This window comes from Natrix helvetica (genome assembly GCF_964273705.1).
Source record: "Natrix helvetica genome assembly, chromosome: 2".
Taxonomy (NCBI): Eukaryota; Metazoa; Chordata; class Lepidosauria; order Squamata; family Natricidae; genus Natrix; species Natrix helvetica.
Window position 1 is genome coordinate 138,899,961 of NC_138552.1, and position 15,740 is coordinate 138,915,700.

At 41.3% G+C, this 15,740-nt stretch overlaps 1 protein-coding gene across 2 annotated transcripts in view; it reads right to left on the reverse strand.

Moving 5' to 3' along the window:
• Nucleotides 1-15,740, reverse strand: part of SLC23A1 (solute carrier family 23 member 1) — a 33,485-nt gene that overhangs the window by 14,035 nt on the left and 3,710 nt on the right. The window contains exons 1-7 of one of the 2 annotated variants that reach the window (XM_081944568.1): nt 10,429-10,703; nt 9,638-9,699; nt 7,958-8,080; nt 5,990-6,147; nt 5,320-5,408; nt 3,308-3,375; nt 313-494 (exon numbers count right to left, since the gene is read on the reverse strand). In XM_081944568.1, the coding sequence (XP_081800694.1) occupies nt 313-494; nt 3,308-3,375; nt 5,320-5,408; nt 5,990-6,147; nt 7,958-8,080; nt 9,638-9,673 (656 nt within the window). In that variant the 5' untranslated portion in view covers nt 9,674-9,699; nt 10,429-10,703. Of the gene's footprint in view, nt 1-312; nt 495-3,307; nt 3,376-5,319; nt 5,409-5,989; nt 6,148-7,957; nt 8,081-9,637; nt 9,700-10,428; nt 10,704-15,740 lie in introns of those variants that run through there. The other variant, XM_081944569.1, reaches the window with a different exon arrangement.

A 15,740-nucleotide genomic window follows, 5' to 3' on the forward strand; every position in this document is an offset into this window, starting at 1 on the left:
AGATTCATAATGTTTTCACCATGCCACTGTCCTATTCTACTTATCATGCACACTTACAGTCATAAGTGTGCACAAGCAGAGTCTTTCTGAAGATTTGAGCCACTGGCAACCAACCATCCTGAACTTCACTCTCTGCTTCATTTGGCTTGGTCTGGCAGTTGAGTGAGGAGATGAGAGCATCTGGCCAACGGGCCAGTTTGTATCTCTGCAGTTCACTCCTCTGAGATCCTACAGTAGTTCTGTAACTCTACAGCTTTTGCTCCACTCTTGCATCAGTCTGAAAATCTGCTGTACTGAAAAAGGAGCACCTACAATGCAGCAATGCCCCAGTGTGATCCAGCTCTATCTCCTGCTGCTTGGAAGACTGAGAGTCCTATTAAGGAGACAGTGGGTGTGACTGTAAGGGGCCCAATGTAGCTGAGCAAGGCCCCAGGAATGCCCAGCAATCCAATTGTCACTTCCACCAGGCTGGAAATGATGATGGCTCCTTGGATCTAGGGCAGAAACCAGAAAAGGATGAATTAAGTTGAATCAAGAGGCATTGCAAATACAGTGTTTCAGCAAGACAAGCATGGCTGTATTTCACTCACAATATTTGTAATAATCCTAATTTAGGAAGGATAGTCCTCTATCTAAAGAGATTAGACATTTCACAGATTGACTGATTTCCAGAAGCCTGGCTTAAGAGGAAGAAGGGAGAGAAAACAGATGCTTCAATGTTGGCTATAAGCTGTGAGCAACTGAACTAGCAGACTAGGGAAGCCAATGCAGCCACTCAGTTGTCCTCTTCCTCTCTCTGCCCCCCTATGGAAAGATGCAACTTACTTTTTAAAAAGACAGAATTCTTTAGAAGAATGCATGCATTTTATGATATTCTTCATTGTCACTGCTTGAGAGATGAATAACTGTAGTTTAGGACAAAAAAAGCTTGCTTTTTTGCAAGCATGTAGGTAACTTTCTTGACTTTTCATATTTATGTGCCCAATTGGCTTGGGTCAGGGGTGGGTTGCTCCTGGCATTACTGCCGGTTTGACACGCAAAAACATTTGTGCACAAATGTGCGCTTTGCTCACACACACCCCAACACGCACTCCACGTGGATGCACAATTACACCTAAAAAGGTCTGCGCGTGTGCAGAACTTTATAAAAGGGGGAAAAATTATATTTCTGCAATGGAGATTGTCCTGCGCATGCGCAGAACCAAAAATAAAGATGATGCCGCTGACAATAGAACCAGTTCAGGTGCGTGAGTGGCCGAGTTACTACCTACTCCGCCGAACCGGTCCAAACTGGTACGAACCCACCTCTGGTTTGGGTTGGGTTATAACCCTTTATAAAAGTACACTTTTGTACAAATTGGGTTCCAACCTGCCCTTATTCACTTCAACCTTAATCCATTAGGGTAGCAAAGAGCCATAGGAAGTCTTCCAGCAAGCCCTGAACTTAAGATACATGAATCCCCCCAGCTTAGCCTCCATATCGGGGTCCTGCAATCACCCAGTATACTTTCTTGTCAGCCAGGTTTGAGCAATAAATGCAAAACTAGTAAGTCTAATCCAAAGATTCTTCTACTTGAAGGCTACACTAGGATTTGCATAGCACTCTAAGGGCCGCGCTCTAACACAGAGAGTCAGGGTTTGGTTGATTTAAAGAGGGAACGGATGCCTCAAAGTAGTTAAAGCATCTATTTTCATCTTTAAAATCAAATTAACTTCTACCACTGACTAATCTAAATTTTAAGCCCCACCACTCTGACACCAATGAAAGGTATTTTGATGAGATGCACATAGGGATTCCCTGATACTTGTTGCATCAGTGCCTACCAACAAAGTTTCCTCCCCTTCCGCACTGCCCCCCCAAAAAATCCAAACAAAATAGAAACTTCCAGGAAACTTCTTGCCAACCTAATCTTAACCCTAACCTTGTATACCTTAGTTCCTCCAAAAACATCCTAAATAAACTCAATGCCTCATAATAGAGCAGAGTTCAAGCAATTATTTGAAATCTTGTCTTTGGAGATTCTCAATTATCCAGGTCAGCGATAGTGAACCCTTTTTGGCTTGCGTGCCATAAGTGGGGGGAGCACAGGGGGGGGTCGTGTGTGGGCGTGCCGCACCCATAATGCAATGTGCGACCCCCAGTGTGCATGCGCGCACTACAGGCGTGACCCCCCCATTTTTACATGCTTTTTTCACCCTCCCCAGGCCCCAGAGGCTTTATAGGAGCCTGGGGAAAGCGAAAACAGCCTCCCCCCCCCCCGGACGGCCTCCGGAGGCGTCAGGGAAGCCTCTGGACAGTTCCTGGAGCCTTCGGAGCGCTCAAAACAATCCTCCGAGCAAACACTCTGAAGGCTTCAGGGACCGTTCGGAGGCTTCCCTGACACCTTCGGAGTTCTCAAAATGACCCTCCAAGCGAACCGGAAGTCACCAGAGGGTGTCGGGGGGGGAGGCTGTTTTCGCCCTCCCCAGGCTCCTATAAAGCCTCTGGAGCCTGGGGAGGGCGAAAAATGGCTTTAAAAAGGGGTGAACTCAGCTGGCCAGCGCGCGCATGCGTGCTGGCCAGCTGACAGGGCAGCGCCTCACGTGCCCTGACAAATGGCTCCGCGTGCCACCTGCGGCACGCGTGCCATAGGTTCGCCATCACTGATCCAGGTCATGGTTGTCCCAGAGGTGCTTTTTCAAAAGGCAACTGGACTTTGTTTTTCCTTGAAGATATTTTGCTTCTCATCCAAGAGAAGCAGACAGTCAGAACTGAAAAAGCTTCTTGAATAAGAAGTGAAACGTCTTCAAAGAAAAACAAAGTCCAGTTGCCTTTTGAAAAAGCATCTCTGGGACATATTTGAAATCTTAGTAAATATCACATTTTAATTGCTTTATCTTGCCTAACAAAGAAGAAATGGAAAAAGTTAAAATCTGATACACACTTCCCTCAATGGGTATGGAAAATTACTTATAAGTGCAATAATTATATTTTATTGGAATAAATAAAAGACAAACTTGGAAAAGAGGCAAATCTGAAAGAGGCTCCTAAGGATTAAAAATATGTTTATGACTTTGTATTACAAGGGAAGATTCAAGCACAAAACCAAGAAAACAAATAACTAAATGAAATAAATACTGTATAAAGTACAGCTTTCTGAATTGAAGGGTTGTCCCTTATAATAAAGAACATTTGGTGACTGCATTTATAAGCAGAAATTCCCTATAGGCTATAAAGAATTCCTCCTGTTCACTATTTCCAACTGATGCCTGATTTCCTGAGAAATGTGGCTGGATGTACATCTGGGAAGGCTGGGGTCAAACTTACTTCTCTCATTCTTGGTTGCCATATGTGAGATGTGCTCAGTGGTAATGTCCAATTGCCATAGATTTGGTCTGCATGAATTAAGTAAGAAATTGGGGTTAAAGAGCACAACGATACAATAAAGTTTCTCTTTCCGGAGGAAGGTAATTCCATTTCAGAACAGCCTGAATCCCAGAGAGAATAGTGGACACGGGGCAATATATTTCTTCGCCCTCCATCCCATTTATTGATATTATGGTGGTAGGTACTATGTGTTGAGGAATAAACATTTGTTTAAAGTTATGTATAAATGTGTGCTTCTCCCAATTTTGTTATACAGAAATGACAGTTGTGTATACCAGGAGAAACAAAATAAATTGAATGCAATGAGGATGGGGTCTTTAAGAAATATGTGTGGTAAAATAGAAAAAGCTTGGGTTAAGGTGAAGAGGCTGATGATTGGATGTAAACTGAAAGGAAAACAGAGGGACCAGGGTAAAAGAAATGCCTACCTTAACTTATAAATGTAGGAATGAATGAATGGGTTGAGAAGGAGGAGGAGGAGGAGGAGGAGGAGGAGGAGGAGGAGGAGGAGGAGGAGGAGGAGGAGGAGGAGGAGGAGGAGGAGGAGGAGGAGAAGAAGAAGAAGAAGAAGAAGAAGAATGTATTTATTAAATGGAGTTTATGACAGTAAAAAAGAAAGAAAACTAATATAAGAAAGTGTGTGACCATGGTGGATGCAAGGATGCACTCTACAAATAGAAAGCTATGGAAAGCTATGGTGAATTGTTTCTATGAACTAAATCTCTGTTCCTTTTTAAAATTGTACGCATTTAATATCTTTGGCTTATAATTTACTTGCTTTTTACAGTCTACATAATATTGCTTAACCCAAAAGTCTGTATCCAGACCCCAAGATGGCTTTGAATGTATGCATTTTGGACTCCTACATGCTGTAGTTTCCAAAATCAAGGGTAAAGAATAATAGGACTTCTAATCAGAAAATCTGGAAGGCAAGCAATTTGTCTACCACAATGTTTCTCAACCTTGACTACACTAAGATATGTCGATGTCTGGCTGCGAAATTCTGATTCTTGTTTATAGTCCCATCACATAACATATGCAAGTAGTCCTTCACTTACGACCACAATTGAGCCCAAAATTTCTGTTGCTAAGCAAGACAGTTGTTAAGTGAGTTTTGCCCCATTTTATAGCTTTTCCTGCCATAGTTGTTAAGTGAATCTGGCTTCCCCACTGACTTCGCTTGTCAGAAGGTTGCAAAAGGTGATCCCCCGATATCAGAACTACTACCGACCTCCGCTCCTTCCGACAGAAACTTAAGACCCACCTGTTCCAATTAGCTGGCTTAGCTGATTTATAGTCCCACTTTCAACCTCCTGGCAAACATCTTATTTTGGGGTAGTTTTTAAGGGTATTTTAATTTTTTATTCGAATCTTAATCTATTATTGTACAGTGCATATCCTACCTCCTCCGTCTATTTATCTATGTATATCTATATTTTTGTATTCACATTGTTTTTAATATGACTGTACACCGCCCCGAGTCCTGTTTAGGAAAGGGTGCGGTCTATAAATTAAAGTATTATTATTATTATTACATGATCCCAGGACAGACATGGGTTTCTGCCGGTTCGCCCTGGATCGGGTGAACTGATAGTGATGATGGTGGCGGGATGTTCTGTCCACCCGCCTGTCCACTTCTGCCCATGTGCAAAAGCGTCGCGCAAGCGAGCGTGCACAAGCGAACCGGTAGTAATATAAATTGAAACAACAAAGTTGACACGGGGTAACTTTGATCACGTGACCATGCAATGGTCATAAGTGTGAAAAACAGCCATGTCCTTTTTTTTCAGTGCCATTGTAACCTTGAATGGTCACTAAACAAACGGATGGAAGTTGAGGACTACCTGTATTACTCTTTGGAAAGCTACTGACTTCCTTCACTCAGTTAAAGGCTTCTGAAGATATTTCTATTCTAGCTCCTGTCAACTTACAGGCTGTCCAAGTTTCATTACCTTCTGGAGGACATTTCCATTTTTCCAGGGCCAAGATGGATTTGGCAGGAACCAGGAATGCCAGAGCACTGGCTTGAAACAGAGGAAGCCTGCCTTACGGAAGGGGGAAAAAAGTGCATGGATTCAGTGCTGCTGTCAGGGAATTGCCCAGCAGGTGCCCAAAGGAAGTCAGACTGACACAACTTTGTCGTTTTATACAAATAAATATATTTTACATCTAGTTATACAGCAAACTGGATAGTCAGGCAAACACAAACTTGTAATTTGGTATAAATAAATATATTTTACATCTAGTGATGCAGCAAACTAGATAGGCAAACACAAATTTGTAAGTTTTATCAAAATAGATATATTTTGCATCTGTATATACAGCAAACAAGGTAGTCAGGCAAGCAGGAGTATCATGAGGTAAATCACGGAGCACGCAGGACACACAGAAGAAAAAGGCGGGAAAAAAGGAAAATTCCCCCTCCACACCCACAGCATCCAATCACAGTGCAGATTGCCTCAGGAGCCAGCACTCTCCAATCAATCAACTATAACTGTGTGTTCTGGCTCATTGTACAACCCCACTGTTCCAGCTACTAAATTTAAACATCTTAACAGCTTCCCCCTCATAATGATCTCTTCTCTGTGACATTCACCAAGGAGCAAACCAGATGAGCCATACCTAATGCCCACAGTGGTTTGGATGAGGGTGGTGATGCCCACACAGCTGAAGATGGTGCCAATAAGTTGACTGATGGTATACTGGTCCTTCCCTACACAGAGAGACTCAGCCAGAAGGAAGGGAACGGCGATGGTGCCACTGAAACACGTCAAGTAGTGCTGGAGGAAAGATTAGGGTGGAGGATATGTCAAATGAGCGTAAGATCAGACGATGTCTCCAAACTGACACACAGGCATCACTGCTTTGGGATGCAGCTGTACATTCATCGGTTATGTAGAAATGCTGAAATTCTATACAACTGAAGCCATAATCTGTTGTTCTAATATGGATAGTAATTTCCTCAAATGGAGCTTATCCTTTCCCTGTGAAATATTAGTCAAACACATTTCCTGAGAGTTCTGTGACATTTCTTTAAACTGTGAATTCAGTGGTGAGGGACTGTAAGAGTGCATCCAAAATGGGACCAATGACATGCAAAAACAAAGGGCTCATCATGGTTGGCATATTCTGAGATTTGTTGAAATCTTTTTTTAAAAAAACCTTAGAGGCAAGAATTGTTTTTTTCAATGACCAAATGTTACCTTTTGGTCCTAAAACGGCATGATAGCAGTTTTTCAATATCTAAAGCATTGCCACAAAGAAAAGAGAGTCAACTTATTCTCCAAAGCACCTGAAGACAGGACAAGAAACAATGGATGGAAACTAATCAAGGAGAGAAACAACCCAGAGCTAAGGAGAAATTTCCTGACAGTTAGAACAATTAATCAGTGGAACAACTTGCCTCCAGAAGTTGTGAATGCTCCAACACTGGAAGTCTTTAAGAAGAGTTTGAACAACATTTGTCTGAAATGGTTATTCTGTTAAAATATTCATGTACTACATGTTACAGTGACAGTGAGCATTAAAGGGATTCACCGAATGGTGGAACTATTTTGTTTAGAATCCAGAATAAACCATCATGCTCAATTGTTTCAGGTCAGCTACTCTCCAGCAAAACCAAAAATGAAATATTGTGATTGAGCCTGATTCAGATTAAATGAAATCTGGACTCTGTATATCAATTGCCACCATCTGCAATCAACACAAAATATCACACAATGCTTTATTCAGCATTTCCTTCCCCTCCACTCTAATTTTCCTAGCATCTTTCCTCTCTGCCCTCAGTTGACTTCCCAATATTCTGATGTAACAAATCCCACCAGCTTCCTCCATCCCCATGATTTTCCAAGTGTCATCCTTCCCACCTGTCAGCTGCCTCCTTCTGTGTCTGAGGGCTTCATATTCCTCTGGTTTCCTTTGCTCCTGTTTTTCCATCTTTTCCTTTCCTTGTCTCCTTCCCTCAGCTACCAAATCTCTTGCTTCCTGTCTCACCTTGAATTATTTCTGCCAAGGGGGGGAAGGCTCTTTTTGTTCCATAATCAGAGCAAAGCACTGAAATATGCACGACTTATTTGGGACACAGACCACCAGGAAACCCCTATCCTATGTAGAGAATGGGACACACAAAGTTGTGTTCATTCTTGTTGCAGCTCCATTATTGGCACTGAGACAACAGATGAGATCATAGTCTTGGTGGCTTTGTAAGGGTGGCCCAGCCTATTTTTCCTCTCGCTATAAATTTTTCAATTTCTAAAAAGTGCATCTGAAATAGATGTACGAAAGCATAGTCCCAAAATGAGATTGAGATGCAAAGTTCTATACATGCTAATATTGCAGAGATAAATGAACAATAGAAGTAAGATGCAATCACCATTCAGTATAAGACTCATAGTCAAGGTACATCTTGTACCTTTTCAACAATGGCTCCATTGATGAGGGAACACACGCAGTAACACCTATAAATACTTGTAAAGAGTCACTCTGTTATTGTGGGTGGAGAAACAATCACCATGCCAAATATTTGTTAATTTAAACAAGCCAGGGAGAATAGCAAAGGAGCCCAGAAGGAGCTAACTCAGTTTAATATACCTGAAATCCCAGGAGGATGCAGAGATACCATGGAGGCGCATCTTCGATTGTATAGAGCATATCAAAATTCTTCTGCTCTTTGGAGACGGGTGGAGCAACACAATTCCCATTTGCTGCTTTTTGCTGAAAATTAAAAAGAGCCATTGTACATAAAGGAAAAGGCTGGGAAGATTTCTGTTATAACTGGAGCAGGTGCCATGATAATCCTTGTGTATGCTACACTGAAGTCTTCTATTACTTCTTAACAATGACCGACACCTCTTGGATATATTTGAAAATTCTGAGAAAAGATGGACAGCATCCCTCCCAAACGGAAGACAATGGAATTCAGTTGCTCGTGTGTCCACTGTGTCTACGATGAAAGTATGACCACAGTCAGTTTCTGTAGTCTCTGGTCATGGAGGAACTCCTAAATTCTCAAAAACAACTTTCCTCAACCTGGAATCTGCCGAACATATTGCACTACAACTTTTATAGTTGGCTGGGACTTCTGAGGATTGCCTCCATCATAGCTGGAAGCAGAACTTAGAGAGAGATGGATACAGGAATCTGGGAGGCAGATGTGGACAGCAAAAATGGGTGTATTAATCATGCTTCATTTATCATTGTGTTTTGCCCTATCCAACCATGAGCTTCTTTAATATTCTTGGTAATGGGTATATTTTCTACTACAACTTCCAGAGTTCATGCAAGAAATCCCAGATTCATATAAATAAGCCCATCCAGTTGTTTATTCAGAGGAAGACCACAGAGCCAGTTTGGTGTAGTGGCTAAGAACCTTGCCCAGAAACCAAAAGCTTATGAATTCTAACCGTACCTTGGCCATGAAAGCCAGCTGAGTAACTTTGGGCCAGTTACTCTCTCTCAGCCCAACCCATCTCTAAGGATTGTTGTTGTGGGAAAATGGGAGGAATGAGCACTGAGTCTGAACACTATCAGTTGACAAAAATAAAGGTGGAGTAAACATCTAATAAATAAGTAAATTAATCACAAAATCAAATTACATCCACAATATAAAACCGGTAGAAAAATAAATATAAGGAGGCCTGCTGAACGTTCAAGAATTACATCCTTTGCGATGCTAAATTCCAGTGCTCCACAACAAATAAGGAATCCAGTATGGAATACACAATACTTGTGTATTGAAGCTGCAATCCAACTTCAATGCACAACACCTTTGAGTCATTCCTCACTGCTGCCTTTAAGCATTCCATGAAAAGAAGTGTGGGTGCAGAGCGAGACATCTTCAACTTACTCTTCCAAGATCACAATCACGTATACTATATACAAACAATATCCTTGAATACAATGGAGGCCACATTAGATGAGTGTGAGACATTCACCCCAAGTTTTAGAAAAGTCCATAAGGATTCTGCAATGAATTTGGTATCTGCCCCAATCAATTGATCTAAGAATAACACAAAACATACTGACAAATAATTTATCTAGCCAAAAAAAAAAAATGACATTAGAAATTACATGATGTCAAATTGTCCATATGTCTCCATATGCAGCAAGATTAATGCTGTATGGAAATGTCTTTAAAACTATGTCAGGCTTCATGGCAGCCTGTGTTGCTTGTTTCTCTGCTAACAAGTCAACAAAAATAGCCTATCACCGTCTTTCTTTTAAATTGTGCTTAGTATTTCTGAGAAAGAATAATGTTACGTTTAAATTTACCTTGCAATGAGAAGGCTCTTCAGAGTTGCTTTCCATGTTTGTACAAAGCAAGACCAGACTTTCTAAAGGAAGAGAAAATGTAATAACAAGCATATTTATCACCTCGGAAAGGACTTTAGACAACACACCAAAGCTTGTCAATCTGTAACTGTAGCTATTGGCTGTTGATTAATATTATAATGTATGGTTTGAAAGTTCACACTTTCATAAGAATATTACTGGGTGAAACTGATTGACCCCCATTTTTAGTAATGATAGTTTTTCAAAACTTTGTGGGAAAACCATAAGAACAGTTGCCATATAACTAATATGCTAACTGACTGTTTACATTAAATTGCAGCAGTGATAAGGACCAAGGAATCAATATATGGCAGCCTGTAGAAATTTGTATTTTAGAAAATATCTCAGAGCACAGTCATCTTAGATACCGTACTCAGTGGTAAGTCAACTTACCTGTTAATGTATCTCCCAAAACATCATCACCCATCTGACAATCCTTTCTAACTTCCATCAACTATTGACACATCATCCCCCATGTAATATCATAATCTCACCTGAATTGTATTAATTACGATCATAATAATTCAACAATTCCATAGATTAATTTTAATCAGGACCTGGATACATGGAATTGGTTTTCATTTGTAACCAAATCAATGTAGGAACTGAAAGTTTGCTATGACCAAAGTTAGGTGAAAAGGCATACACTTTACCGGTGAAGTTTGTTTCCAATTAAACATTAGGAGAATTTGTCATGTATACTAGCCTACCTGCACCAGCCCTTACCTTACCTTCCTGTGGTTATTTGTCACACTTGAATCTGTGATGTTGCTTGCCAGCCTCCTTTTAGCAACCAGACTGTTCTTGGAGAAGATTTCCAGTGTAAAAGTTCTTTTCTCCTTTGCAGATAGTGACTCATGAACTCTAGGGCTTTACTTTCTTAAACAGCAGACGGTATGTATGCAGAGGACCAGCCAGCATAATTGGCTTAAGCGACTGTGAAGAAGCACCACCCACTACAGACTGGGGAGGTATTTAGAGATATCTCCATGTGATTATGGGATGGTGAAATGGTCATGGCAGTTTCTTTCTCCAAAATAAAGGAATAAGATACTATTCTGGAGGAATTGTGGAATATGGGCAAAATCTGCTTTAAAAGTAGCAGTTCAAACAATTGCATCACCAGAGAGATTGGCTGGTAATTCAAAAGAGAAAATGGAAATGATCAAAACACAGATTGCCATGTAGAATGTAATTGATTTACAGACCCATTTGATAGAAATACTTTCTCCCAAAAGCCAAAGAAAATACCTTTTAGTCATTTTATGGCTGTGGACAAATGAACAGGCATTCTGCCAACAGTTATATACTTCTAAAGAAGTGATTTTTCTTCAGTTGGCACAGCCATTTTACTCCCTATGACTTCTCAATTCCTTATCTTCCTCCACCCCTGGCAATGTGCCCAATGATATTTCTCCACAAATATGTCGCTCCTAGAATGGGTAGATACGTACATAGAGATGTAGAAATCAATACAGGAGTCTATGTGTTTACAGTAGCAGAATGGTTTTGTTGTAGATGTTCTATAGTTAGACTTTTGCATCTTTATGTAGAATTATGTAGCCACAAAGAATTAACATTGCTATGCCATTTGGAGATGTACAATATGTCGTTTAATAATAACTAAAAAAAATCCCTCTACTGCTGATGAATAGTTTAAAACCTCTCTAATCCATATGCAAAGCTTTAGACAATTACACTTTATAATTCACACCTTGATCTCTCACTCTGTGTATTGACCTGGACAGCCTGAGTTTAGCAGAAGGTATGTTTTCCGAATGTTATGCTTTAGGACTTAAGGTAAATATCTGATTCACACTCCTACTTCTTGGCATTGCTCTTCTATAGTATGTAGAAAAGATCCTGCCTCATTAGCTGTAACCAACAACAACTTACCATACATAAATGTTCATCACACAAGGACTGGCATTTGCATTACTTGCATATCTTGACTATGGCTAAATCTGATTTCTCCATGTTAAAGAATTTATTGATTAAGTAAACTAGCTGTGTGTTATTTTGATCTAGAGGAATATTAACTAATCCTATTAAATTGTGAAAAATGATTAGGTTACTGGGGCAGTTTCTGGTTATATTTTTTTTATGTGCCTTCAAGTCAGTCATGACTCCTAGCAACTGTCTGAACAAGGCCATTTAGTTTTCGGGACAAACTTTTTCAGAAGTGGCTTACTATTGCCTCCTTCCTTGGGTGGAGAGAGCGTGCCTGGCCCAAGGTCACTTCTCTTGGGCTTTGTGCCCAAGACTGGACTTGAACTCATGATCTCTTGGATTCTAGCCCAGGAATCTCAATCATTACACCAATCTAGCTCTCCTCTGTGAAGCCATATAATCTGTGTTAGTGTTTTGAATGAAATATGCCCTAAACTTGTATCCCAGGAGCTAGCAGCTACAATGAGCTATCAGTTCAACATTTCTCTTACTGATATTCCTTGCATAAGCAGAAGGAGGGGGGGAGCTTCCAACACACATGATGTTCATCTCAATTAAAATATGGCACAGGACAAGGTAAACAGACAAAACTGGCTAATTAAGAACTGGTGTGAGAAGAAAATCAATCCTAACTATGCAGAGACAGGAAATCTAAGCCCTTCCAGTTTTAGCTGAATTGCATTTCCCACTCTCTTTCATCATTGGACATCCAGCTCTGAATTAATGAGTAAAGAGATGAGTAATGAATTAATAGCAGAGGGACTGTCATAGCTATAATAGCTGAGAGGTCTTTTAATAAGTTGGCCAGAGCAAAATGCTCACCATCTTGAATTATTAAAGTGTTTTACAGTATTACTGAGGTTAAAGAACTTGACTATCTAAGACAAGTTTAAGTGGAAAAATAAGATGGGGTATTCACAGAGGAATTGCCAGAGAAAGAAGGGGGGGAATTATTTATTCCCACATTTACCCATTCAGTTTTTGGCTATTGCAGTCAAAAATATTTAAGCTCTCTATGTCTAGCCTCAGGCAAGGAATGAAGACTTTGCTATATGTGCAGGACAAAGTCCATCTTGGTAGCTCTTTAACTAGAGGTCTATTAATTAGACAATGAAATTAAGAATTAACTACTTGGCTATGTTCCAAAGAATATTTGCCACTATGTGATGGAGGAAGAGATCCTTTGCAGAGAAGAGGCACCAGCACTGCTTGAAGTTAAGAATCCAAGAAAAGTCTTCTCCAACCACCTTAGCTCTCCACTCAGCTTGGGAAAATTTTCTTTGCCATCACCATCCATCCATTTATAAATCATGCATTCAGCTGCAACCAACAATTAAAATAATATTAGCTTATATCAGGATGGATAACATTTTTTTTGGGGGGGGGGGAATCTTGTAATCCAAACATTGCAAGTAACCGGTTTGGTTTCAGGATTGTTTTTCTGTTTGAAGTATTGCTGGGATCTTCTTTCTTATATAACCAGAAGCTAAACTAGTTCTGTCATGCACTTTAGAATGATTTACATTTGCAGAGCATTCTATGTAATATTATCAATACCATTTCAGTCAGAATCTCCTAGGAAGTGTATTTTTTTATTCCTGTTGTTCGCTATTTGGAGCTAACCGCCAGTACTATAGCCATTGCCCAGCTGTTGTTGAGACTGCAATGCCCACAATTTGCAACCCATACTGTCTGGGAATGCATCTTGTAGGTTCTAGTTTGAAGAAGACACTGCATATTTTCTTTTGTTTTTTTTTCATAGAACAGATCATAGCTCAAGGGGACTGAATCTTGGTTTATATCAGGAAACGGTGCAATAGAAATTGATGTGTCTTCAAACCTACACGGCTGCTGTTAAGTTTTTGAAAACTCTGGTAAATCTAATCAGCAGAGAGCTTACATAATTGTGCTTCCTAGCTCTTCCCCTTAGCTGTGTAATTAAATGAAATGAGTTGTTTCAAGGTAATTAAGTTACTGTTGGCCTTGACAATCCATGAGCTTGATCACATAGTCTAGAATGAGCTACTTCAACTGAATCTTAGAGTGCTTTAGGTTCTCAGTAGGTACAACCAACACCTAATCTGAGTTGGGCGATTCAGACATTATGAAACATGTGAAAAGTATAAAGGTTTGAGGTTTGAGGTTTATTGGATTTATATGCTGCCCTTCTCCCAAAGGACTCAGGAAAGCGTACATAAAAACGCATATTACAAAAGTTAAAAGAAAGATTAAATAGAATATCCAAAAAACCAATAGACATTTACAATGAGATTTAAAAAATTAAATTAAAATTTACAATTAAAATTAATAATTTATTTTATTCAGGCCAGGCTGGCTTGCTGGAAAAGCCAACTTGCTGGAAAAGCCAGAAGGTCCGCAGGTTGGGAATTATGCGAAGCTCCGGGGGCAGCTCATCCCAAAGGGAAGGTGCTCCCACAGAGAAGGCTCTCCCCCGGGGGTCGCCAACCAACACTGCCTGGCCGACAGCACCCTGAGGAGGCCAACTCTCTGGGATCGTACTGGACGGTGGGAGGCTACCGGTGGCAGTAGGTGGTCTCGCAAGTACCCTGGGCCTAAGCCAGGGAGCGCTTTAAAGATCATAATTAATACCTTGAATCGCACCCAGAAAACAACCGGCAACCAGTGCAGGCCGCCTAAAAGGGGTGTAACATGGGAGCACCTAGGTACCTCCATGACAAACTGCGCAGCCGCATTCTGGACCAGCTGAAGCCTCTTGGTGCTCTTCAAGGGCAGCCCCATGTAGAGAGCGTTACAGTAGTCCAGGCGAGAAAGGATGAGTGACTGTGCACAGGGCATCCCGATCTAGGAAGGGGCGCAACTGGCATACCAGGCGAACCTGGTAAAAGGCCTCCTGGTCACGGCCGTCAGGTGTTCTTCTAAACTAAGCCGCGTATCCAGGAGGACTCCCAGATTGCGGGCCCTCTCTGAGGGGGCTAAAATTTCTCCCCCTATCATCAAAGATGGTACAAGATGCACAAATCGGGATGACGGGAACCACAGCCACTCAGTCTTGGAGGGATTGAGCTTGAGCCTGTTCGTCCCCATCCAGATCCGTACAGCCTCCAGGCATCAGAACATCACATCGAGGGCATAGTTTGGGTGGTTTGGGGTAGAGATGAAAAGTTGGGTATCATCAGTGTATTGATGATACCATACCCAAAAAACACAGATGATCTCGCCCAGCGGTTTCATGTATATGTTGAACAGGAGGGGTGAGAGAACTGACCCTGGGGCACCCCACAAGTGAGGCGCCTCGGGGTCGATTTCTGTCCTTCAGTCAACACGAACTGCGATCGATCCAACAGGTAGGAGGAGAACCGCAAAACAGTGCCCCCCACTCCCAACCCCCCGAGTCGTCGCAATAGGATACCATGGTCGATGATATCGGAAGCCGCCGAGAGGTCTAATAGGACCATGACAGAGGAACAACCCCTGTCCCGGGCCCGCCAGAGATCATCAACCAATGCGATCAATGCCGTCTCGATGCTGAACCCGGGCCTGAAACCCGACTAAAACGGATCCAGATAGGCAGCTTCGTCCAGGTACTTTGGTTTTGTGGAAATCTTGTGTTCCAATTATTAACCACACCTTTTATGTCACAATTATAGAAATACGTCTCCCATTGTGTCTGATGGTGCCTTAGTGGGTATCGGATTGCAGATTCAGTAATGCTGAGATGAAGGGGAAATGTTTTAGGTGTTTCAGGAGGAAGAAATGTAGAAAAATGCTGAGGAACCAGATGGCTCAGATAAAATGAACAGAGACTGTTGCTTATATCTTACACACAGTATGTGGACAATCCTGTATAAATATGATTTCCCATGGGAGAATAAATACATACAGGCATATGAGTGGTCCCAAGTCCTTTTTGGGCAGTGGGAACATCTGGACTGTTGAGAACATGTCAATGGTGCTTGTCAGATGAAAACTAGTAATGGGATGGTTTGCTTGCTGACATACGGCTGTTCTGATTGGTGTAAAATTCAGCTCATAAATATATAAAAGAAGAGAACCAGTTAGTGTAGTGGTTAAGGCACCAGGCTAGAAACCAGGAGATGGTGAATTCCAATCT